The sequence below is a fragment of the Eleutherodactylus coqui genome, chromosome 2 (assembly GCF_035609145.1).
Source record: "Eleutherodactylus coqui strain aEleCoq1 chromosome 2, aEleCoq1.hap1, whole genome shotgun sequence".
Classification (NCBI taxonomy): domain Eukaryota; kingdom Metazoa; phylum Chordata; class Amphibia; order Anura; family Eleutherodactylidae; genus Eleutherodactylus; species Eleutherodactylus coqui.
The window spans coordinates 52190747-52215856 of NC_089838.1; the positions used below are offsets into that span (position 1 = coordinate 52190747).

General features: G+C 52.2%; 1 protein-coding gene across 11 annotated transcripts in view; it reads right to left on the minus strand.

The window, feature by feature from the left end:
- Positions 1-25110, minus strand: part of ERC1 (ELKS/RAB6-interacting/CAST family member 1) — a 96183-nt gene that overhangs the window by 69500 nt on the left and 1573 nt on the right. For 10 of the 11 annotated variants that reach the window (XM_066590951.1, XM_066590950.1, XM_066590949.1 and 7 more), the window contains exons 2-3: positions 11383-12216; positions 108-524 (exon numbers count right to left, since the gene is read on the minus strand). In XM_066590951.1, the coding sequence (XP_066447048.1) occupies positions 108-524; positions 11383-12051 (1086 nt within the window). In that variant the 5' untranslated portion in view covers positions 12052-12216. Of the gene's footprint in view, positions 1-107; positions 525-659; positions 1353-11382; positions 12217-25110 lie in introns of those variants that run through there. The other variant, XM_066590955.1, reaches the window with a different exon arrangement.

Below are 25110 nucleotides of genomic sequence, written 5' to 3' on the forward strand. Positions count from 1 at the left end.
ATGTGCAGTGCATGATGGGTGTTCAGCTGCACGGTTATGTTTGTGTCCATGTGACAAGCAGGAGGATTTTCTCTGCAGCTTTGGCTGTGAGTGGAGGATGGGCTGACCTCTCTCAGCATGTTGCTCTCCTTCTCCTTCTGATCCAGCAGGCTCTCCAGGTGGTGGACGTGCATCTCGGCCTCAGCCAGTCTCCGCGTCCTCTCGTGGTCCTCATCCATCACCTTGGAGGAGACCCCCTTACTCTGCAGCATCTCCAGCAGCTTCTTGATGGACTCGTCCCGGGCGTTTAGTGTCTGTTTCTGCGTCTCGATCCGTAACTCCATCTCCTCCAGCGTCTTGCGCAACAGGAACAGCTCCTTGGCTTGGCGGTCGTGCTCGGCATGCAGGATGCGGAAGTTTTCCTCGGTCAGTTCGGAGGTGAAGACCTCCTTGGTGCGCCCCCCACTGTCCTGCTGGAAGAGTTGGTTGAGGTCCCGCTGGATGCGCAGCTCATCTTGTAGCGCCTGGATGGTCATTTGGAGATGCTGCAAGAAAAGAAAAAGGAGGAGATAAAGCAGTAAAGACTGACACTTAAAGCAAGATTCAAGGTCTGGATTGACAATCTCTATAGCACGGTAATGGCCACCAGTAGGCGCCGTCACCCACCATCCGCTACCTACCAATAAGAGCGATACAACCGCTGTAGCAGCCACAAGCCAAAGAGACAGCTGGAGGCCCCGCCCACTACGACATGGCAAATTTTCCTATGTCAAGCTGCCGCAGATGGCGATAACGTACGGCATCATACTTTGGAAGAGGCAGCGCCTGGTGACGCTGATCGTAAAAACACACCCATTAACCCTTGAAGAGCAATATCAGCAGACAGAACCCATCATAGTGACCGCAAGAGGACAGGGCGTGAAGGCTAATGCAATGGACCCCATAATGCAAAGGGGCAGGCCCAGCTTTCCCAGACCCATAAATGGCCAGTCCTGACTCCATTCCAGCACCTTGGCAGCTCCGTCTTTCAGGATTCAGAAAAAGCTGGGTTGCCATTATGGAGGAGCGGTAATGGCGGCCATGTTAGAGGAGTAGGGGAGAGGGGAGTGACAAGTCTACGTGTTATCCAGCGGTGGCTCCTGTACTGCCACATCACTAATCCAATTTGCCATTCAGGAGTGCAGGAAAGCTGGATCAATGGTGCACATGTGAAGTAAGCAAGCGACTTGTGCACTGTCAGGGCATGCTGGGAGCTGCATGGTAGGTCCCTGGATGTGCCCTCTGCACTGTGATGCATTTAAGTTGATAGCGGCGGGCGGATTAGATGTCGGAAGCCAATTAAACAGTTAAAGGATTCAAGATTCTTCGTCCCTGCCGGGTGGTGGTGGGGGGATGGTGGGGGGGGGGGGGGCAACACGACTGCACCGAGGACTTATGATTAATGACTGTGAAGCGTCACCGCGCAAATCTGACAACCTGATCAGCAGCTTCCAGAAACGTGTGATGAGACAAATAAAGAGCGCGACCAAGGCTGCAGCGAGTACAGGACACATCTGTCCAGTTGTCACCTAGCTTTCCCAGAAACAGATATAAGGAAAGGCAGGAGAGGTTACCAGTACGCGCCGTCACCCGCCGTCCGCTACCTAACAATAAGAGCGATATGACCGCTGTAGCAGCCACAAGCCAAAGAGACAGTTGGAGGCCCCGCTCACTACAACATGGCAAGTTTTCCCATGTCAAGCTGCCGCAGATGGTGATAACGTACGGCTTCATACTTTGGAAAAGGCAGCGCCTGGTGACGCTCATCGCAGCCATCGCTCTACAGTCAGGTGCGTGACTATAAATCGCAAGGCTCATCCAGACTGCAAGACAATGACCCCCCTCCCTTGCCCCAACACCAAGAAGGAGGACAAAGGGGGCCGCAAGATGAATTATCGCGCAGATACAGGCGGAATACACAATGTCCTCGCCACATAGCGCACAGGTTCACCTGAGGACGTAAGAAGGGCAGAGAGTAGAAAAATCCTAAAGAGCTCTATTGATTATTAAATTATACTCCAATCACATCCAGAGCTGCAGCCACAAATCTTCTTGCTGTTCCTAGCTGGTTCAGCGTATATCCGGCAGTGAGAGATTTAGAAAACAATCCCATAATGCAACACAACCAAGTGCTGAGCAGTAAGGGATTCCTTGTGTCAGATTCCAGAATTAAGAATGCAGCTCTGGATGTGATTGGAGTAAAAGTAATAGAACTCATAACAGCATCTGGTAAGCGGAGGAGAGAAACCGGCAGGTTATGAGGGGAGTCCATCCAAATAACAGGACCTACAATCTAAAACACAGCAGTATCAGCGCTCAACCACAGGGGGCAGCAGAGGGCTGTGAATAAACCTCCAATCAGGGATGTGACATAGTATCATTACTCTACCACTAATTATGTCTATACAACTTGTCCTGTATAAACGGATGAAGCTGGAATACACAGCGGGACTTGTTTGGGGTTCCTTTGTGAAGTCATTCTGCACATCTCCCCACCCCCACTGTGGCCCTGATGACCATGGGGCCACAAGCAGCAAATGCATTAATAAAATAAGGGATTGTGGGAGCGCAGGTGGCTCCTTTAAGTCTCCTGCAGGAGTTAATGGCGGCACGCTCAGAATGGCACAGTGCCATAAGCGGGGGGGATGCTGCAGCGCCATTGTGTGCAGCCATTATCACTACCATTAGTTGCTCCTTATAGATAGCAAATTGTGGCTCATCCAGAGCAAGAAAAAGGAGCAACTGCCACCCCCCAACACTGCACCCCACACCCCACCAGTGGAGGAATGGCAGGAATGTCTCTGCTAACCACCCGCTGGAAATATTCCTCCCTCTGTGTATATAAAGCTGGGCAGCGGGCTGGACACCAGGGGGAAAGGGGTTAAATACACCCCCATTAATATCAGAAGACAGAACCCATCATAGTGACCGCAAGAGGACAGGGCGTGAAGGCTAACAGCAATGGACCCCATAATGCAAAGGGGCAGGCCCATCTTTCCCAGACCCATGAATGGCCAGTCCTGACTCCATTCCAGCACCTTGGCAGCTCCGTCTTTCAGGATTCAGAAAAAGCTGGGTTGCCATTATGGAGGAGCGGTAATGGCGGCCATGTTAGAGGAGTAGGGGAGAGGGGAGTGACAAGTCTACGCGTTATACAGCGGTGGCTCCTGTACTGCCACATTACTAATCCAATTTGCCATTCAGGAGTGCAGGAAAGCTGGATCAATGGTGCACATGTGAAGTAAGCAAGCGCCTTGTGGTGCGCTGTCAGGGCATGCTGGGAGCTGCATGGTAGGTCCCTGGATGTGCCCTCTGCACTGTGATGCATTTAAGTTGATAGCGGCGGGCGGATTAGATGTCGGAAGCCAATTAAACAGTTAAAGGATTCAAGATTCTTCGTCCCTGCCGGGAGGGGGGGGGATGGTGGGGGGGGCAACACGACTGCGCTGAGGACTTGATTAATGACTGTGAAGTGTCACCGCGCAAATCTGACAACCTGATCTGCATTTTTTAGAAACGTGTGATGAGACAAATGAATAGCAGACCAAGGCTGCAGCAAGTACAAGACACATCTGTCCAGTTTTCACCCAGCTTTCCCAGAAACAGATATAAGGAAAGGCAGGAGAGATTACCAAACACAATGATCGCTTATAGTGGGCGACACTTGGCTTTCCTAGAGTCCAGAATGGGGAATTGCCCTAGTTATACAGCAACGAGTAGAACATCCCGACCGGCTGCTGGCACCGGCGAGTACCTGTCACTACGAAGTACAGCGGCTCCCTGCTGCTTCCCCTGCGCGGTTGGAGAACTATCGCTTTAATGAGGGACTTGTGCACAGAGTCTAATAGTCCCCTCCCCCCACTTCCGGCTGCAATCTGCTTCTTGCAGCATCTTGGCACAATCCACAGTCCCCCATTTCTGTGCCAAGGAGCGCCCCCAGGAGACATCAGGGTTAAAAATCCTACAGTGTTCTTTGATGGAGGAGGGGAATTTATTACACGATTTGCGCTAGTTTTCTATTGCACGCACCTTCATGGTGCAAAAATGGGTGTCTTTTTCCCCCCTGATTTTACGCCACATGGCCGACAGATATTCTGCAATTAACCCCAGAAAATGTTTCCCGACGCCAAATTAAGAGTTTGTCTCTTAACTTTATGCATCTTAATCCAATGCACATCAGATGAAATGCACATCAGTCTTCGTAAATTCCCCACTCCCCATGTATGCTGCTTGCCGTCAGCAAAAGGAAGCATTCTTGCCGAAAACCTGTCCTTTTCACGGCGGAGGTTTTATTACCATGTATCTAGTTTAGACAATCCTCTGTGGACTCCAGACTGATATATTGTATCAGCACAGGTACAAAGTAGCACTAGGAAGAGGGATTGGTGCTGTAATTCGTAGGATTGTCTGGATACCCCCCTTTCAGCCCAAGGGTGTATATATACGGTCTGAGCAAGAAGGGGATCCCACGAAAGGGCATAAACTTACATCCTATGGATGGTGTGGTCTCAGAAGCCGAGTCAGCACCATCCGCAGCAAGAGCCAGCTGTGACAACAGCAGAGATGGGTAAAAAGACAGATCCCTGCTGTTAACCCCTTATGTACCGCAATCAATGTTGATCATGGCACATAAAGGGTTCACAGAGGGAGGGTGCTCTCCCTATGGGACATTATCAGACCTACTTCACATAATCACAGAGGGCCAATGGGTTGCTATGGCATCCAGACGCCAGACAATAGCGTTTGGGTCTGTCATCGCTATGATAAGCAACGATGCATTGCAGTACAACAGTACCTCTGTGTATTATCAGAAGGATCATGGCATCGAAGGTTCAATTAAAAAAATATCACATCTTTTATGCTCCATGATTGACGAGATAATTAAAAAATAATAAAAAAACGGCAGAACTGTAGCGTTTTTTCTTGCGGCCGTCTAAAAAAATTACTAAAATAAAAAAGTTCTACAATACAATATGCGCATCCAAGAAACGGTACCAATAAAAAGGACAGGCCCGCATATGGCAGTGTCGATGGAAAACTAAAGAAGTGAAAATCCCCAAAAATCGTTGCTTCCTTAGGTCCAGAATTAGCTGCGTCACTAAGGGGATACAAGTGCAACAAACCCTCAGCTGTACGAAGTCTCAGGACATATTTTCAGCCTTCAAAAAGAAACAATAACAACTATTCACCGACAGCTAGCAGAGATCCTGAACAACAGAATGTACAGCTCCACGTTAACTTTTATGTAATACTCCCTCCCATCTTTAACGGATGGCTGTGGTTCAGGTGGAAGGCACAGCGACTACTGCCCTCATCATCATCCTGGCCCTTAGTCAGCAGTGTCTCACGATGTTACTACCAGAGGCTTGAAGCGGCAGCCTTACACTAGGAGCTCGCGGCGGGTACGCAGCACATGCCGACTTTCAAATCTTCTAAAGCACAGAAAAAACAAATAACGGCTAAACGCAAGCGCCACCAGGAGCTTCCCAAAATATGAGGCAGTGCTCCGCCCCCCCATCCAGAGGGTGCCGCCATCTATCAAACCAAATAAGGGGGCTTCCACTTCTGAGATTTCCATGACAAGGACAGCCGAGGAGCTCATCAGTCTCTGGGGAAGCTGGGTGAACATTAATAGGATCACACAATGGCAGCATTTCCAGTTCGTCCGCCGAGGAGTCTGGAATGGCGATTCACATGCTACATCCTAATGTGACATGACCTGCAAAACGGGTTTTGCACACCGCCACTCGAAGCCCCATAAAGGTATACACGCCTACAAGAAAACACACAACCTACACGAGGTGGACAGAAGGGGTCGAAGCGCATTGCCAGATGTCCATTTATGTGCAAAAAGTTTACATCATTGGCGCAGAAACTAAAGCATAAGGAGTTCTAGCCGCACTGCCTTCTGGGTAACGGAGCGAGGACACGTTTGATTGTGATGAGATCTGAGTTTGTTCGGCTGGACAGTTGTAGCCTCAAAGCCCGAAAGTTCCCAGCCTGGGGGAGGCGGACGACGGCGCAAATTATGCAAACGGACGTTTCTTGCGGCACCTCGCAGGCACATGAGGAAAATAAAGGAAAGGAAGAGACAAAGATCACAGCAGTTTCCCACAATCCCCGGGGCAGAAAATTTAAAGGGAGCGTCCAGAACAAGGTCAATAAAGTTTATTGACGTACTCCAATCATCCAATTTTATCCACTTCCTGTCTTTGTAAATAAAGGTTCATCAGGATGAACCAAAACATCTGCAACTTTCTAACCGATGCTATGGAACACTTTTCTAGATCTCCGCTTGCTGTCAATGAATGGAAAGTTTACAGCCAGAGGCTGAAAACCTGTACAGACCTGATACTTCTCACAGCTGAGGGTTTGCTACATTGCTTCAGTCCGGTCAGTCCTCTGGGAGGTACAGGTGGTTTCACATCTGCGGCGGGGATTCTGTTCAGGAAGCAGGAAAGTCGAATCCCTTCTACGAACGGGACCGTCTTATGACATGATTGAACAGTGCTGAACAGACCTCATCGAATCCAAATTGAATATGCCCTAATAGTTCATGTGGCGATATCGATCGTTTTCTTTGCGCTGCTTTGAAGATGCGATCATTGGGTGGTCAATGGTAGGTTCATAAGGCTTAATGATTCAGCGAAACAACGGCGCAAAAGATCCTTATGGTCACATTCAGACGAGCTCATCCAGTTTTGGTCCATGGAAAAGGAGACTGATTTTAGGGTGAATTCACGACTGCAAACCTTTCTGGGTTTTTTTTTAAAACCCATTGGAATAAAAAAGGGGGGGGGGGGGGGGAACAAAAAGCGAAGCATTTATTTCCAATTCACCAAAATGGAATAGAGAGACAGAAACCCTAAACCGTGCCCTAATGCAGGCGTACATTCACCCTTCATCTGTACGGATTGTCTATGTTGTGCCTGTATTGTTATTTTTTCTTTTTCTCGGCCTTATCCATTTTTTCTCGCATGCAAATAAAAAAATTAAAAGTCAGTTTTTTTTGCTTCTGTCGCAAAGCAACGATTCATAAAAAAAAAAAAAAAAAAGTACATACAGATGTCAATCCAAGTGCGCTCTGTTTTTTTGGTATGCCCACCCACTTGAAATGACATGTGTCAGTTCTTGCAGGAGGAACGAACCATGGTAATCAATTTAAGATCGGTAATACAGGGGTTAACACATGTGTTTTTAATCAATCAATTATATGTTAAGCTTTTTTAAAGGTCTGTGTAATGTTTGTTAGTTAGAGGTGAGCAAGGTTCTATGTGAACCGAAACGCGTACTCTGTCTGTTATGAGCACAAAGTTATTGGAATAAAAGCAAGGTTTTTTCTCACTAAAGCCGGACTCCTGCATATGGAATTTGTGTGTCCCACTTGAAATGGCACCTGTAGTCTAAGAAATTGGGCCAGAATAGGACACCACCATTTTTTTTAATTTTTTTTTTAAAACAGGATCTGAAAAGCCCCACGATCAGTGGTCTGCGCGCACTCAGATGAGGACTGCACCCATATGAATGACCACCTAAATTCCAGCAATATTTTTGGGTTTTGTTTTTACAGCGTTCACCTTTTGTTTGCCCGCAGCTATTAGGTTCTATTGAACCTAACAGCACAATGCTTACAGTGCGGAATTCCACCGCGGAAGTCCGCACCGTAAAATCACCCATCCTCACCAGCGGCATGCTCTATTTGCTGCGGGTGTACGCGCGGACGGCTTCCATTGCAGTCAATGGAAGCCGTCCATCACGCTATCTTCCGCTGTAACACAGCAGTGTATTATAAAGCCTATGAAGCACAGGCAGAGCCACATGGCCACTGTAGACCTGGAGGATGCCTTCAAGGCTCCAGGCGCTATAGCAACCCATCAGGAGCCCGCGATCATATAGCATGGGCCCAAAAGGTGACAGAGGGAGCACCCCCCTCCTTCTGTCATCCTTTCCATGCCGCGGTCACATCGACTATGGGAATGGGCAATTTTGTTCGGTCCCCGCTGTTAGAGCAAGTGGCTGTCATGCAACAGCCGGGCACCAGTGCCAGGCTTCTGATACAGTGTCGTAAAAAGCCGCATGCAACAGAACAAGGCCCCTTAACAATGGCGTATCAGTGGTCACTAAGGGGTTAAAGCCCATTAGTGAGGTCAGTAAAAAGGTTAATGTCCAATCTGCACTGGAGGCTCCAACAGGACCTTCCAATGCAGATGTAAACCCAACCGAAGGGTGTGCTCACACGGAGCCGAGTTGGTGCGGATCTTCCAGTGGAAAATACGTACCGAAATATACTATGTGTAAATGCACCCCAAGACTGACTCATACGGTTCATCATGAAACCCCTGGTTCAGGAATACAATGAAAGAACTACAGTAAAGACTGACAGTACCCAATCTCTGTTCACACACACAAAAAATAAAAATATAAAAAAAGTAATGTAGGACACTAACTTCCAGCAAAGTAGCGACAGATGGTTAAAACACGAATAAGAAAAAAAAAAACAGCCCCTGCGTTGGTGGTATGTACGAGGAGGGCGCCGCAAAATCTCATCACATGTGTTGGAAGATTTGGCTAGAACAGCGAGGCAAACTTACAAAAATGATTTTCTTAAAGGGCCGCTACAATAAAATGGCGCAGTAGGAGGAGCGGCTGTTATCAGCGATATACAGTGGTGGTTCTCAATACTGGCAACTGTGGGGGACACAAGGGATTCTGTACATTGAGGAACACTACACTCAGCCTCTTCCCAGTCTGAAATGGCTGATAACAAGGAGCAACAGACTACAATTAGCTGTATAGCACAAAGAGACAACCGACATAGCGTCCCTGGATGGTGCTACTCATCACCTCACTCCCCAGCAGAGGTATAAGCCTGTAAGCATTTGTCTTGCTGTAAACAAGCGGGGAACACACAGATGGAGAACAGCGACTGCTTCAGGAACGTTCTGCGAGTCGGCAGCCAGATCCGGCAGGCAGTTCCCAGAGACAAGCGGCTGCCGAACGCCAAGTTTAATTAGGCTGCAAGTTTACTGTAATCTACCAATTATCACCCCCGATACTTAAGACATGACTGAGCCATGAAAATAGCGAGGGGGAAGATTTCCGTGCCAGTCATGTGACATCACGGCACCAATCACTGTGCGCGTCCTATGGTCAAAACTTTAATTTTAGCCTGGAGAAGCTGGGTGACAACCGACATGCAATGGTATGATTTTGGCAAACACACAGCTTTTCCGGAAACGGCTGAATGACAGTTTCAGTCAAATTGTTTCCGGGAATCATTTTTGCACGACAAGGCTCCTTTAAGAGCTCCTTATATTGGATTCTCTGGGGCTCGTTCCTTCCTGTAACTTCCATCTTCCACCATCCTGGAGACGCCGGCCGCATCCTTACGTGACCTGGCTCATGAATTAGTGATACGTTCCTTGGAACCCTCTAAATTATGCACTTACTACTAAGAGTGGCGTGAGGTCACCGCCGGCATGTCCTACCCTAAGAAACCTCCATCCTCCTCCTTCCATGTGATCGTGGGATGTGAAATATGTAAGATGCGGCTCAATGGGATTTTTCTCCCCCACGTCTTGGAACATGCGATAAGTAACTGCAGGTTGAAACCTTGAAGGACTCCACTATGATGTAGCAAAGACCTCTGGAGACGGACAACCATGAGGGACGGGTCGGAGATCCCCATTCATTGGCTGATTAATATCTAATTTCTATGGCAATTTTAAAGGCGCCACAGAAAAGCAGGCTCCAAAGAGAAGTCCTGCCCGCTACGCAAAATGCCTACAGAACAATACAGCCGTCCTGCCCGCTACACCACAGCATCAATGGGACAATACAGCAGTTCTGCCCGCTAGGCCACAGCATCAACGGAATAATACGGCAGTCCTGCCTGCTATGCCACAGCACCAATGGAACAATAAAGCAGTCCTGCCTGCTATGCCACAATGCGAACGGAACAATACAGCAGTCTTGCCCTCTACTCCATAGCATCAACGGAGAAATACAACAGTCCTGCCCGCTACGCCACAGTGTCAACGGAGCAATAAAGCAGTCCTGCCTGCTACGCCACAACGTTAATAGAACAATACAGCAGTCCTGCTCACTGCTACAATTGTGTGGGAACTCTGTCTGGAGTCCTTCCTCAAAGACACAGTCCATCATCTTAATAACGATAGACTCCTTTACAATCACTTTTCTTCAGCGAAGACTGTCACCAGCAGCTGCATACAATGACAAACTCATAAAGGGGTACACCCAGAATATCCATAGGAAGCCATGGCATCTAACTGGGGGACTCCTGTGCCCCACGTCTGAGACCATCTTCGGAATTAGATCACCATAAAACGAGCCACCCAATATGTGCGACTAGCAGCTTGGGAGCCTATAGCAGGTCGGTAGAGCGCGCCAAATACGCAGTAACAATACGTCATGTGAAGAAGCCCTAAAGCCCCGCTGCTGCGTATTTTACCACTATATACAAACAGGTAACCTCCATTATATCAGGGGGCAAGGATGCAATAAAAATGCCACTCAATGCAGAGAACAGCGCCAAAAGACGGGGAAATATGAGATCTGCTTGTGGAAGAGCCCGAGAGCGAACAAGAGACAGTCAGAGGGTACAAGAGAGAGTCAGAGAGCAAGAGCAAGAAGATACAGTCCACACGAGACGAAGAATGTGTGTGCATAGTTACAGTCCAAGTACCTGCCGAGCAGGCTGGGTGTGCGGCGCTGACCTCGTCAGGCCGAGCAGACAGACAGTCAGTCAGTGTGCGCAGCGCTGCCCTCGCCAGGCCGAGCAGACAGACCGCGTGTGCGGCGCTGCCCTCGCCAGGCCGAGCAGACAGACCGCGTGTGCGGCGCTGCCCTCGCCAGGCCGAGCAGACAGACCGCGTGTGCGGCGCTGCCCTCGCCAGGCCGAGCAGACAGACCGCGTGTGCGGCGCTGCCCTCGCCAGGCCGAGCAGACAGACCGCGTGTGCGGCGCTGCCCTCGCCAGGCCGAGCAGACAGACCGCGTGTGCGGCGCTGCCCTCGCCAGGCCGAGCAGACAGACCGCGTGTGCGGCGCTGCCCTCGCCAGGCCGAGCAGACAGACAGCGTGTGCGGCGCTGCCCTCGCCAGGCCGAGCAGACAGACAGCGTGTGCGGCGCTGCCCTCGCCAGGCCGAGCAGACAGACAGCGTGTGCGGCGCTGCCCTCGCCAGGCCGAGCAGACAGACAGCGTGTGCGGCGCTGCCCTCGCCAGGCCGAGCAGACAGACAGCGTGTGCGGCGCTGCCCTCGCCAGGCCGAGCAGACAGACAGCGTGTGCGGCGCTGCCCTCGCCAGGCCGAGCAGACAGACAGCGTGTGCGGTGCTGCCCTCACCTGGCTCTCTTCTTGCACTACCCGATACTGCTCCTTCCACACGGAGATCTTGGAGACTTCGTCTTTCCGTAAGGCTCGCTCCTTCTTCAGCTCTGGGCTCCAGAACGTCTTAATGCTGTTCATAGAAGAGCTGAGTTTGCTTTCTTTCACCTCCAGGTCCTTCCGCAGAAGATCGTTCTCCCGCAGGACTTCCTTGAGTTGGGCCTGGAGGTCCATGATGGTGTTGTCCCTCGCTTGCCGAAGAGAGTGGGGGACAGTGGAGGCCATATTGACTGCTGGAAGGTGGTGATCCCCAAAGGCAATAGTGTCACTAGCCACGCCGCTAGTCGCAATGTTGGGACTGCTTCCCATAGCGGTCATTCTCACCCCATAGGGCGGCCGCCCTCCTGACCGGCCCAGGGTCATGGTGCTCTTAGGAGTCTCTCCACCCACGTTTTCATGGTCGCTGAGATACATGGGGCTGGCGGTGGCATAGGCGGCATTTAGTGACTGAATATTCTCCATGGACAAAGTCTTGCCACTGCCACCACCGGGGATTCCTCCCGAGCTGCCACCTGTGCTGTTAGTGCGGCGATGACCTAGACGTGGCGAGCGAGGGAGTCGCGGAGAACGTCCAGGACTTTGGCTGCTGGATTCCACCTTCCCGACAGATCGTGAGCTTCCGTACATGGCTGCAGCTCGGGGGAATCTCGCGGTCGGAGAAGCACGTAGATAAAGGCAGGACGGTCACTTTTGAGAGTTTCCAAAAGTCTTCGTCGAGTTGGTGTAAACTTATCAGCAGTTCAAAGATAGCAACAACTTTCCCATGTTTGATAGACGCACAAATCTGTTGACCTGTGGACAGAAAAACAAAAATATAAAAATTAGTGACCTCTATAGGCTGGTGGCAAGACCCTGAACAACACTTATATAATGTATACAGTTTTATTCTCCCTCTCCTGAACTGCTCTGCTTGTGTGTCAGTTTTCACTGCAGCTCTTGCATTCTACTCATAAAAAAGAAACCCTCCAGGTGAACATTGCTGCAGTGAATGGAAGTGTAGGAGGTTATCATAAAGGCATAGTATATAATCAGGCTGTCCCCCACAGCAGAGATCTCCGGGGGTTTCCTCCATCTTCAGCCAGTTAATAACTTGTCACTGTATGAGCTCTAGAAATGTCCCCAAAAGCCAAAATCTCCCTAATAAAAACTGACGAAGCAGAGACACCGACTGCGGGGTTCAACGGAAAATGGACGAAGGGTTAATGTGCAAACCTCCGAGAAGAGAAAGCGTGTGACGAGTCTAGATGCAGACAAATGTGTAATTCAAGTGACACTAAATACATCCATGTGCCACTGCAGCGCAGAGTATGTCAGCCGTGCTGTGTAACGGGGTGCGATGTACTGCGAGGGGGATGGGGGCGCTGTAGCTGCTAAAATCAACTGCGGATACTCAGCTGATTACTGCTCAAAATCTGTACCGATGATGCAGGTTTTGAAGCGTTTCTTTATGCAGAAATGCTGCGGAACTTTCCGCTGTGGAAATACTATCGCATTTCTGCTATGTGTGAACATGTGATATGCTTGCAATATGCACTGTAATAGGGAACGGCGCCACTGTCTAGATGCAGTTTTTCCCAACGTGAATTTAAAACACACATCACAGAAAGAAAAAAAAAAAGAACGTTGTTTTTCCCAGTTGGATTTTGGCTTTGCAATCAATGGGACTTCAGAATGTGTGTCGCCAGGTTTAAACGTGTATTTTGATGCATACCCGTGACTTAAAACCGAGATTTCACAGCGGCATACTTTCACGCGGGTTGGAATTGCATTACCAATTGCGGCAAATAGAACGCAACACAGTCTATTGTACCGCAGAATCTGCGACAGAGCCCACAGCGGTGGCGCAGGATGTATAAACAAATGAAAAAAAGCTGTTCTGTGCAAGACCGGCTGCGTGAGGAGGCAGTCATACGCCGTGCATTATGCGGCTGTACGCAGGGTCACAGCTGGAATGTGCTGCAGGCCTCCGCAAGCGGTTTCCACATATGGTTGTGTAATCCCTGACCAATATCGCGCTTGTCAACGTGCATTTTACCCGCAGATGTAAAATTGTGATCCTCTTTCGCTGCAAGTGTTGAAACAATGGGCTACACATTCCGAGGGACGAGAAAAAATAGGATATGCAGCTATTTGTAATCTTGCAGCATCGCTCATGTGTACGACTCTAAAGAATGGAGTGAATATTTGTGCGTTGCGCAACGTGCAAGATTTGCGCTTATGTGAATACTGTCTTACGATAGAGGAAGGGGCAGAACCCCACCTCAGCACAGAAGAGGTGAGGAGAGGTGCGTGCATGTCAGTAACTTAGATATTACTGCACCAACACCCCAGACACCTCACCCCCATATGCCTCTCCGGCCATCATCTCTACTCCCGACTGCGGCTGGAGGGCATAATCGACCAAACACAAGACAGCTGCGGTCAGCGCTCTCACAGGGAGAGCACAAGCCAAAGGTCTCCGTGACCCGTCCGCTGTGGTAACTGCATGTACTATGGTAAACACCAGTCTAACCCAGCTCTCCCAGGCACGAGTGGCCACCTACCCGCTCTACATCCAAAAACTAAGGACTCTAAGAAAGCAGTGACAATGGTGGCCAAACTGGCTGTCCCAGAGACCACTGAGTAAGATTTAGTATTCTTTGCATTTGGGGAGTTTAAGATCAGAATCCCAATACATCAAGCAGGAGGCTTTGGATAAACAGGGACAGAGTTCATTACAGAGAGCCGCCCTTCCAGAGGGGCTCTGTTACCATGATCAATGGGATAATGCCCATGACAGGGTGCTGGCGCAGTGGGATGATAACGGCACTACATATCAGCACTGCGGCGCTCGTTTCATGGCAGGTGAGAGGCTACTAATACCATAGAGAAATTTCCAAGACGCTGCAGTTGCTATAGCAACGACCGATAAGAATCGACTGTACAGGAGGATAGAGACGGTCAGATGAGGAGGAGGCGACTGCGACAGTACTGTAGAAAGTCATCAGAGGAAGAAACACCAGCTGAGGTTCCGCTGCAGAATAGTGAGTGCGGCTCTGGAGTATAATACATGATGTGTCTTAAAATCAGTAATGTATGTACACAGTGATTCCATCAACAGAATAGTGAGTATAGCTCTGGAGTATAATACAGGATGTAACTCAGGAGCAGTAGAGGATAAGTAATATATGTACACATTGACTCCACCAGCAGAATAGTGAGTGCAGTTCTGGAGTATAATACAGGATGTAACTCAGGATCAGTAATGTATGTACACAGTGACTCCAGCAGCAGAATAGTGAGTGCAGCTCTAGAGTATAATACAGGATGTAACTCAGGATCAGTACAGGATAGGTAATGTATGTACACAGTGACTACCAGGTGAATAGTGAGCGCAGCTCTGGAGTATAATACAGGATATAACGCAGGATAAGTAATGTACGTACACAGTGACTCCACCAGCAGAATAGCGAGTGAATCTCGGAGGTATAATACAGAATGTTTTTTCCAACATAAACCCCCATCTCTGAACTATTCCAACCCCTCACGGATATCAGCGTCTGACATCCCCCAGCCATTATTTGCGGATAAATTTCTCCGCTCTGTAAGACGAGACGTTTAAAAATAACCAAAGATTCTGCAGTATAAAGTTAAGAGCGATGTCACTGAGACCAGAGAATAGTCTGACAGACAAGATGGGGAAATTATATCACCAGAGGGTCCGGCCATCTTCAGAAATGTACATGTGACAGCACTGGATGGACTCCACCGCTGATCGTAAAAGGTGTAGGAGTCACAAGGCCCGTACGCATTCAATTATGGGTGACAACCAACATGGCCGCTCTCCATCAGAGGTCGTCAGCCAGTCCAGAAGAGTAATGCAGCAATTATGCGTAATCAGGCTGACATACTGATGAAGTGGCCGAAAAAGCAGGGTGACAACCCTGTGATGGCAGACATAGCTGTGCGAGCTGGGTGACAACCGCTATAACAATGAAGACGGCGACAACAAGAACATGTAGTAACTGCGGATTTAAATGTTAAAGCTCTGCATGTAAAGCCGAGTCAGCTGATGACAGCTGCAAAAGAAGTACGCACTGTTCCTTTAAGACACGCCGCGCAACCTGCAAATTACACCACCGCCATGTGAGAGCATCACAGGATCCATTCATCCTCCGCGACAAGGCCGACTTGTTATGTAACTTTGGCGCTGAAGGTGTTAAAATTCTATTTTAACTTCCCCCATGTCATGGGAATTCAGAGCCAGCAGGGAAAACGCAGCCGGCGGCGTCATGACATATTTCAGGACAGAGGAGACAGAGATTCCGTTAGAAAGTGCTGCTCGTCAGCCACGTTACCAGGGTAAAATGGAGGCTGCGTCGTGATCAGTGGCGGCATGGTCGCGAGTCTGGATGTCTGCCTGGCTGAGGGTCGTGTCAGAGGAAGCCACACCTAGTCTACATGATATCGAACCACCAAATAGTACATTATTATCCACTCACACACTGCACCAAAGTATACCGCCATAGCCTAAGGCTACATGCACATGGGCGAGCGTGATATCGCGCTTGCAAACGTGCATTTTACACGCCGATGCGAAGCTTTTTTTATTCAAATACGCCTCACATAGTTTCTGTGAAATTGCGATCCTCAGGCGTGGGTTTTATGCACGTCAGAGGGTCGCATATGTTTCCCATTGATTTCAATGGGAAACATCACATTGCACGGCCTGCAATGTCTTAAGATCTTATTGAAAATAATGGGCGAGGCATTCCGAGGGACCCCAAAAGACAGAACATGCTGCGATTTTTATCCTCGCTGTATCGCTCTGAGAGGAAAAAAAATTTCAAAAACGCGCACACAAATAAGTCCATTCAAAAGCATGGAGTTCATATTCGTGCAAGTTATGTGCGTCTCACAACGCGCATGATTCTCGCCCTTGTGAATGAAGCCTAAACAAATTATAATCACCACAGAGACACTGCGCTCTACAGTGGGAGTTATTAAAACAGTCTTGGTTACCCCTAGCAACCAATCTCAGTGCTGCTTTCATTTTATTAGAGCAATTTAAGAAATGAAAGCAGAGCTCTGATTGGTTGCTAAGGGCAGTTTTGATAAGTTGGGAAGATTTATTTGCCCATAGCAACCAACCAGAGGGCAGTATTACTGCTGTGGTAAAATGAAAGCTGTGCTCTGAATGGTTGCTAGGGGAACTAAATCATCCCACCTTATCAGAACTGGCTTTGTGGACCATAGCAACCAATCAGAGCACAGCTTTCATTTTACCACAGTATTAATACTACGCTCTGATTGGTTCCTATGGGCAACAAGGCATTTTTTTAAAGATATTATTGGTAAGGCATAACGTTTTATTTGAGCATAGCAACCAATCAGAGGGCAGCATTACTGCTGTGGTAAAATGAAAGCTGTGCCGTGATTGGTTGCTATGGGCAACCGAGACCATTTTTCTTTTAGACAGCTTTCATAATTCTACTCATACTCTATGAGGTGCCAAAAATCCCTGTCTGTTGAAAAATATTACTATTCGCTATCTGCTTGTGGAAAAGCAGGGCGACAACTAACATGGCTGCCATTACAGTTCCAACCCAGCTTTCCCAAACCCTGATTACATGGCGATATGTCCCCCTCCTCACATATTAGAATGCAGCAAAGTAGGTCTGGCATTCAAGTCTGGGAAAGCTGGGTAATCGGCCGTGTAATGGAAGCTATCTACAGCCGGCCACGCAGCATTCCCAGGAACAGGGCGCTAAATAGAGATGCCTACATTTTAGCAGGAACACTCTTATAATGTCCGTATGTCCTATCAGATCTATATTTATGGGAAAGTTGAGTGCCAATCAACATGGCCGCCATCATGTCACCCTGATTCTGCAGGTTGCTGATTTTCAGAGCTCAGTAATTCTGCACTGGCGCAGGAGACGAGAAAATAGAAAATAGAAGGCGCTGCCATGCAGGATTCTGGGAAAGCTGGTTAGAGAAGAGCTTAGAGCCGTGGGTGTGTGCTCAAATCAATTCTAGTTATCAGGGGCCAGTCGTCACTATCCACTGCTTCGCTCCCATAGATGGCGGTGTGTCCCGACGTCCACTGCCGCCACAAGACGACCGGTTACTACACTGCTTAGAACACAATCCCACGAGGTCAGAGAGTAATGAGAACGAGAAATCTCATCAAGCCAAACAGCAAATGAAAAAGAATTGTTTCAGTGTTTTAGTATCAGATTAATAGAACTGCGGCTTATATAAAAGCTCCCGACCGCGCGCCCCCCGGAGACCTGAGCTGCGGGGACAGATGCGACCATCCGCTACATAACAGATCCATACATCTACTTCTCCTGAAATATCTGGTCTGTGAATAGAATTCCAGAGCGACACTAAAGACTGGCACATCTGCATGAAATAGATTTATGTTCCATAGGGGGTGTGAAAAGCTGGGTGACATCCCTGATTGCTACAGTAATGGCCGCCACGACCCGGCATCTCTTAACGGCTAGTAGTATGAAGAGTTAACAGGCCTGGGCAGCGGTGGCAGATTTGGCCGGAGCTCGCACTATGTGGGACGCTCGTACAATGCGTCATCTCAGTCTGTCCTGGATGCAACATGCCAGGGGGGTGGCACAGGCAGGGGGCACAGCGGGCACCCCACGTTCTGCTGACCTACAGCTCAAAACAAGATGCGCGCCCGCTGTTCCGCCTGGCAGATATAGAGCCTCCAAATGTCAGCTATTAGTCAGACCAGCACTACCTGCCATCACATTATCCTCTTATTACAGCTCACGAAGCCTTCACCCTGCACAGTACCTGCAGGACTACCGTCGCTTTAAAGTGAAGCTCCACCCCGATTGGCATCAGGGCAATACATTTGCATAATTCTACTTCTGAAGTGTTAAGATCTTTTGCAGCCACTTGCAGACCACAAGACGCAGCTGACGGATCCTTGCTGGGGCGCTAGTGAGCTCTCTGTATATGCCCATCCTGTAATATTGTCACATTCAAGCCAGGGCATCCCAAGGAAATATAAAAGTGTCATCCAAAGTACCCATAACTAGTGCCAGCCACAGTGCTACCCACTGAGTCCCCCTACAGCAGTGCCAGCTGCAGCCATCCGCTACAGCAAGACCAGCTGCAGTGTGCCCCCTACGTGAGCCACAGTCCCCCTACAGCAGTGCCAGCTGCAGTGTTATCCGCAGACCCCATTACACCCACACCAGCTGCAGCGCCCCCCCTCTGTCAGTGCCATTTGATACCAGCACAAGACACAGCACCCCCCTCCACCAGCGTCAGTGTTTCCTCCTATGCCAACATTCTCCTTAGACCAGCACCAGCGTCCCACTCAACCAGCATCCTCCTTAGACCAGCACCAGCGTCCCCCTCAGGCCAGCCACAGCGTCCTCTTTACACTAGTGCCAGTGTTCCCCCCTCTGCCAATACCAGCCAGCATCCTCCCCAAACCAGCCCAAGTGTTCCACTTTGTATCAATGCTGCCCTCTACCAACGCCAACTGCAGCGTACTCTATACATCAGCGCCAGTCCTCCCCCATCCGCCAACACCAATTGCAGCGTCTTTCCGACACCAGCGTCATTGTCGTCGTCCCCCCTCTGCCAATGCCAACTGCAGCATCCTCCCTATGCCAGCGCTAGTGCTCCCCCATTTGCCAACGGAAATAGGAATGTCCTCCCCGCACCAGCGTCAGTGCCCCTCCCCGCCACCAACGTCAACTGCAGCATCCTCCGTACACCAGCGCCAGTGTTCCCACTCTGCCAATGCCAACCGCAGCATCCTCCTTACACCTGCGCCAGTGTTCCACCCTCCACCAATGCCAGCCACGGCATCCTCCCTACACCAGCACCAGCGTTCCACCCTCCACCAACGCCAGCCACAGCAGCATTCTCCCTACACCAGCGCCAGTGCCCCCCTCCTCTGCCAACGCCAACCGCAGCATCCTCCCTACACCAGCGCTAGTGTTCCCCGCTCCCCTGCCAACGCCAACCGCAGCATCTTCCCTATACCAGTGCTAGTGTTCCACCCTCTGCCAACACCAGCTGCATCCTCCCTACACCAGTGTCAGCGTCCCCCCACTCCACCAACGCCAGCTGCATCCTTCCTACATGACCCTCAGCTGCAGCGTTCACTGCCAGAAAGCGAGAAATGCTGCAAAATTTGCACCCTCATTGAACATTGCTGACATCTTAAGGAGGAGGCTATAAGACATGGCCCTTTACCTTCACAGGAAGCATTCACCACCTCATGGTCACTCACAGGCGATGCAGAATTTGTACATTTTTTTTTTAGGGGATTTTCTGGCATCAATCGAAGGAGAGAAAAATAATAAGGTAATCTTGGATGAAAAGCCACACAGCGTTGCGCCCCCTGTAAATCTCATTACATCACGCAGCCACTTATCCACACTGACTCCATGAAGCTGGAAGTAGAGACAAAAACGAAAAAAAGACAAGCAGTGCCTGTGTGCCACTGCTCCTGATCTGGAGTAATAATCAATGATGCAATAATGGCGGCCATGCTGGTCATCACACCAGAACGCCGGGAACTGGATGCTTCTACAATTATTACAAACCAGGTTCTGGGGTACCACGTGGCACGAAGGGGTAAGAGCGGGCAACTGAGAGACACTCAGGGGTCTTAAGTCATGACGTGAAAGGGTTAAACGCCACTTACTGCCTCATGGCAGAGTGCATTGACATTCAGGTCAAGTTGTGGATAAATGGCGCCACCTTGAGTAATAAGCAGCAGGACGATCTGCAATCCCTCCCTAACAGGCCTTCAGCGTAGACGAATGAAATGGCGCCAAACTCAATAGAGAAACTTCAGAATCGCAATCAGTCGCAGATAAAGTGATGACAGCATGAAGCTTGGCACCGAGGGCGAGACTCCTGCCCTCGTGTACCCATCTGCTTTATAATACAAACCTCACCTGCTGTAGAACCTCACTAACTGGTCAATACAAGGCTGCTCCCCTTCCCCAGGGGTTGTGTATTATAATGACCCTCCTGCCATAACAGGTCACCTCTAATATCCTTAGAAAAGTGCGCAGTACCAACAGAGGGCACCATAAATTAAAATAACAGACACTGATGTCATCAACAGTGCCCAAAACCTAGCTTGGAAGTGCCCACAATCCCCTACTATGGAGCCTGGCAATGCCCAGGAAATACCAGGCAGTGGGTACACTACAACATACACATTACCAGAATGACAGCTGCCAACCTGAAGAGGTTAGTGGGTAAAATAAATGACACGAATAAGACAGCTTGGCAGACAAAGATTTCAGACAGGGCGGTGACATATTATATCAAACACGGGCACTGCCAACAGAGGGTTAACAAGGGATAGGCATGCAGGTGGCATTTCACAGCACTGTGTAATATAGAAATCGCGAGCATGATACATGATGTGGTGCCAGGCGGCGCACATCGGCACTGGCATGGCTACTCGTCCACACAATGGAGAAATAGGGCCAGCAGGAATGCATAGTACCTGGGGGTGCACAGTCACATGCCAACCAGAGTCAAATGTGCCACTGCCCGATAATCCTGGGGTTGCCACAATTGTGCACTATCCAGAGCCTGGCAGAGTACTCTACATAGCATAACCACAGTATAGACTAGTAGTGCCCAGATACCAACCACCATATATAATGAGACTAGGTGGCAAAGTCCATATATAAACCAGTGTGCCTACTGTTGCTTGCAAAATCCTCCATTCCTTACGTCCAAGAGTGGGCATAATCTCACAAATAGAGATGAGCGAGCGTACTCGGAAAAGCACTACTCGCTCGAGTAATTTGCTTTATCCGAGTATCGCTGTGCTCGGGTCTGAAGATTCGGGTGTCGGCACGGAGCGGGGAGCTGCAGGGGAGAGCGGGGAGGAACGGAGGGGAGATCTTTCTCTCCCTCTCTCCCGCCCGCTCTCCCCTGCTCCCCGCTGCGACTCACCTGTCAGCCGCAGCGGCACCCGAATCTTCAGACCCGAGCACAGCGATACTCGGATAAAGCAAATTACTCGAGCGAGTAGTGCTTTTCCGAGTACGCTCGCTCATCTCTACTCACAAACTAAAGAATGGTTATGCCAACATTCCAAGGAGCCTGGCATTGTACACAATCACGAGACTGAAACTTGGCAGCACCAACAATCACCCACACTAGAGTCATAAAGTGTCCAGTCACCAAGCCTAGCAGTTCCCATGAACAACCAAACCAGAGGAAGGCAGTGCCCAGGAATATCTACCATCTGTACATGGCATGAGTCCATGATCAACTTCCCCAGCCTGGTGATGTACAGAACCTGCCACACTGCTCACATTCGACATGCCCGAGGGGCTGCCTCCTATGCCAATATTTAGAATCACCCATCCTTGAGCCTGGCAGTGCCCAGTATCCACAAAACCCCTCAGTACTGCAAAAGGATACAATGCCCTGAATGCGGCAATACACAGAAGTCACCACAGTGCCCAGAACCCATTGCGTGGGATCACCCGAACAGAGCCTCAATGCCCAGAATCGCCAACACCAGTGCCCAGGATCACCAAACCCAGACACCCCCCCCCCCCCCAGTTCCCAGGATCGCAAAACCCAGATCCCAAGGCTACTATGCCCAGGATTAATAACCACCCGAGACCCTCTAGTGCCCAGGATCACCCAGATCAGACCCCCAATGTCCAGGATCACCCAGCCCATGCCCCCCAATGCCCAGGATCACTCGGCCCATGCCCCCCCCCCCAACGTCCGGGATCACCCAGCCCATGCCCCCTCCCCAACGTCCGGGATCACCCAGCCCATGCCCCCTCCCCAACGTCCGGGATCACCCAGCCCATGCCCCCCCCCCCCCCAACGTCCGGGATCACCCAGCCCATGCCCCCCCCCCCCAACGTCCGGGATCACCCAGCCCATGCCCCCCCCCCCCAACGTCCGGGATCACCCAGCCCATGCCCCCCCCCCCAATGTCCGGGATCACCCAGCCCATGCCCCCCCCCCCAATGTCCGGGATCACCCAGCCCATGCCCCCCCCCCCCCCAATGTCCGGGATCACCCAGCCCATGCCCCCCCCCCCAATGTCCGGGATCACCCAGCCCATGCCCCCCCCCCCCCCAATGTCCGGGATCACCCAGCCCATGCCCCCCCCCCCCCAATGTCCGGGATCACCCAGCCCATGCCCCCCCCCCCCAATGTCCGGGATCACCCAGCCCATGCCCCCGCCCCCCAATGTCCGGGATCACCCAGCCCATGCCCCCCCCAATGTCCGGGATCACCCAGCCCATGCCCCCCCCCCCATCTCCGGGATCACCCAGCCCATGCCCCCCCCCATCTCCGGGATCACCCAGCCCATGCCCCCCCCATCTCCGGGATCACCCAGCCCATGCCCCCCCAATGTTCGGGATCACCCAGCCCATGCCCCCCCCCAATGTTCGGGATCAGCCAGCCCATGCCCCCCCCCCCCCATGTCCGGGATCACCCAGCCCATGCCCCCCCTCCCCGAATGTCCGGGATCACCCAGCCCATGCCCCCCCTCCCCCCCGAATGTCCGGGATCACCCAGCCCATGCCCCCCCCCCCCCAATGTCCGGGATCACCCAGCCCATGCCCCCCCCCCCCAATGTCCGGGATCACCCAGCCCATGCCCCCCCCCCAATGTCCGGGATCACCCAGCCCATGCCCCCCCCCCAATGTCCGGGATCACCCAGCCCATGCCCCCCCCCCCCCAATGTCCGGGATCACCCAGCCCATGCCCCCCCCCCCCCCCAATGTCCGGGATCACCCAGCCCATGCCCCCCCCCCCCAATGTCCGGGATCACCCAGCCCATGCCCCCCCCCCCCAATGTCCGGGATCACCCAGCCCATGCCCCCCCCCCCAATGTCCGGGATCACCCAGCCCATGCCCCCCCCCCCAATGTCTGGGATCACCCAGCCCATGCCCCCCCCCTCAATGTCCGGGATCACCCAGCCCATGCCCCCCCCTCCCCCCCGAATGTCCGGGATCACCCAGCCCATGCCCCCCCCCCAATGTCCGGGATCACCCAGCCCATGCCCCCCCCCAATGTCTGGGATCACCCAGCCCATGCCCCCCCCCCCAATGTCCGGGATCACCCAGCCCATGCCCCCCCCCCAATGTCCGGGATCACCCAGCCCATGCCCCCCCCCCAATGTCCGGGATCACCCAGCCCATGCCCTCCCAATGTCCGGGATCACCCAGCCCATGCCCCCCCCCAATGTCCGGGATCACCCAGCCCATGCCCCCCCCCCATGTCCGGGATCACCCAGCCCATGCCCCCCCCCCATGTCCGGGATCACCCAGCCCATGCCCCCCCCCCCATGTCCGGGATCACCCAGCCCATGCCCCCCCTCCCCCCCGAATGTCCGGGATCACCCAGCCCATGCCCCCCCCCCCCGAATGTCCGGGATCACCCAGCCCATGCCCCCCCCCCCCCCGAATGTCCGGGATCACCCAGCCCATGCCCCCCCCCCAATGTCCGTGATCACGCAGCCCATGCCCCCCCCCCCAATGTTCGGGATCACCCAGCTCATGCCCCCCCCCCCAATGTTCGGGATCACCCAGCTCATGCCCCCCCCAATGTTCGGGATCACCCAGCTCATGCCCCCCCCCCCAATGTTCGGGATCACCCAGCCCATGACCCCCCCTCAATGTCCGGGATCACCCAACCCCTGCCCCCCCCACCATGTCCGGGATCACCCAGCCCATGCCCCCCCCCATGTCCAGGATCACCCAGCCCATGCCCCCCCCCCCATGTCCAGGATCACCCAGCCCATGCTCCCCCCCATGTCCAGGATCACCCAGCCCATGCCCCCCCCATGTCCAGGATCACCCAGCCCATGCCCCCCCCCATGTCCAGGATCACCCAGCCCATGCCCCCCCATGTCCAGGATCACCCAGCCCATGCCCCCCCCCCATGTCCGGGATCACCCAGCCCATGCCCCCCCCCATGTCCGGGATCACCCAGCCCATGCCCTCCCCCCCATGGCCGGGATCACCCAGCCCATGCCCTCCCCCCCATGTCCGGGATCACCCAGCCCATGCCCTCCCCCCCATGTCCGGGATCACCCAGCCCATGCCCCCCCCCCATGTCCGGGATCACCCAGCCCATGCCCCCCCCCCATGTCCGGGATCACCCAGCCCATGCCCCCCCCCCCATGTCCGGGATCACCCAGCCCATGCCCCCCCCCCCATGTCCGGGATCACCCAGCCCATGCCCCCCCCCCATGTCCGGGATCACCCAGCCCATGCCCCCCCCCCATGTCCGGGATCACCCAGCCCATGCCCCCCCCCCAATGTCTGGGATCACCCAGCCCATGCCCCCCCCCCAATGTCTGGGATCACCCAGCCCATGCCCCCCCCCCCCCAATGTCTGGGATCACCCAGCCCATGCCCCCCCCCCCAATGTCTGGGATCACCCAGCCCATGCCCCCCACCCCCAATGTCCGGGATCACCTAGCCCAGACCCCCCCCCCCCCAATGTCCGGGGTCACCCAGCCCAGACCCCAGGATTGCCAGACCCAGACCGCCTAGTGCCCAAGATTGCCCATCCTAGGAACTCAGTGCCCAGAATTACACACCTAAAATTTTAAGTGGCCAAGGCCACCTGCCATGAGTTCTGAGTGCCCAAGGTTACCCACTAAAAACCACCCCAATGCCCAGGATCACCAACCTCTTATTCTC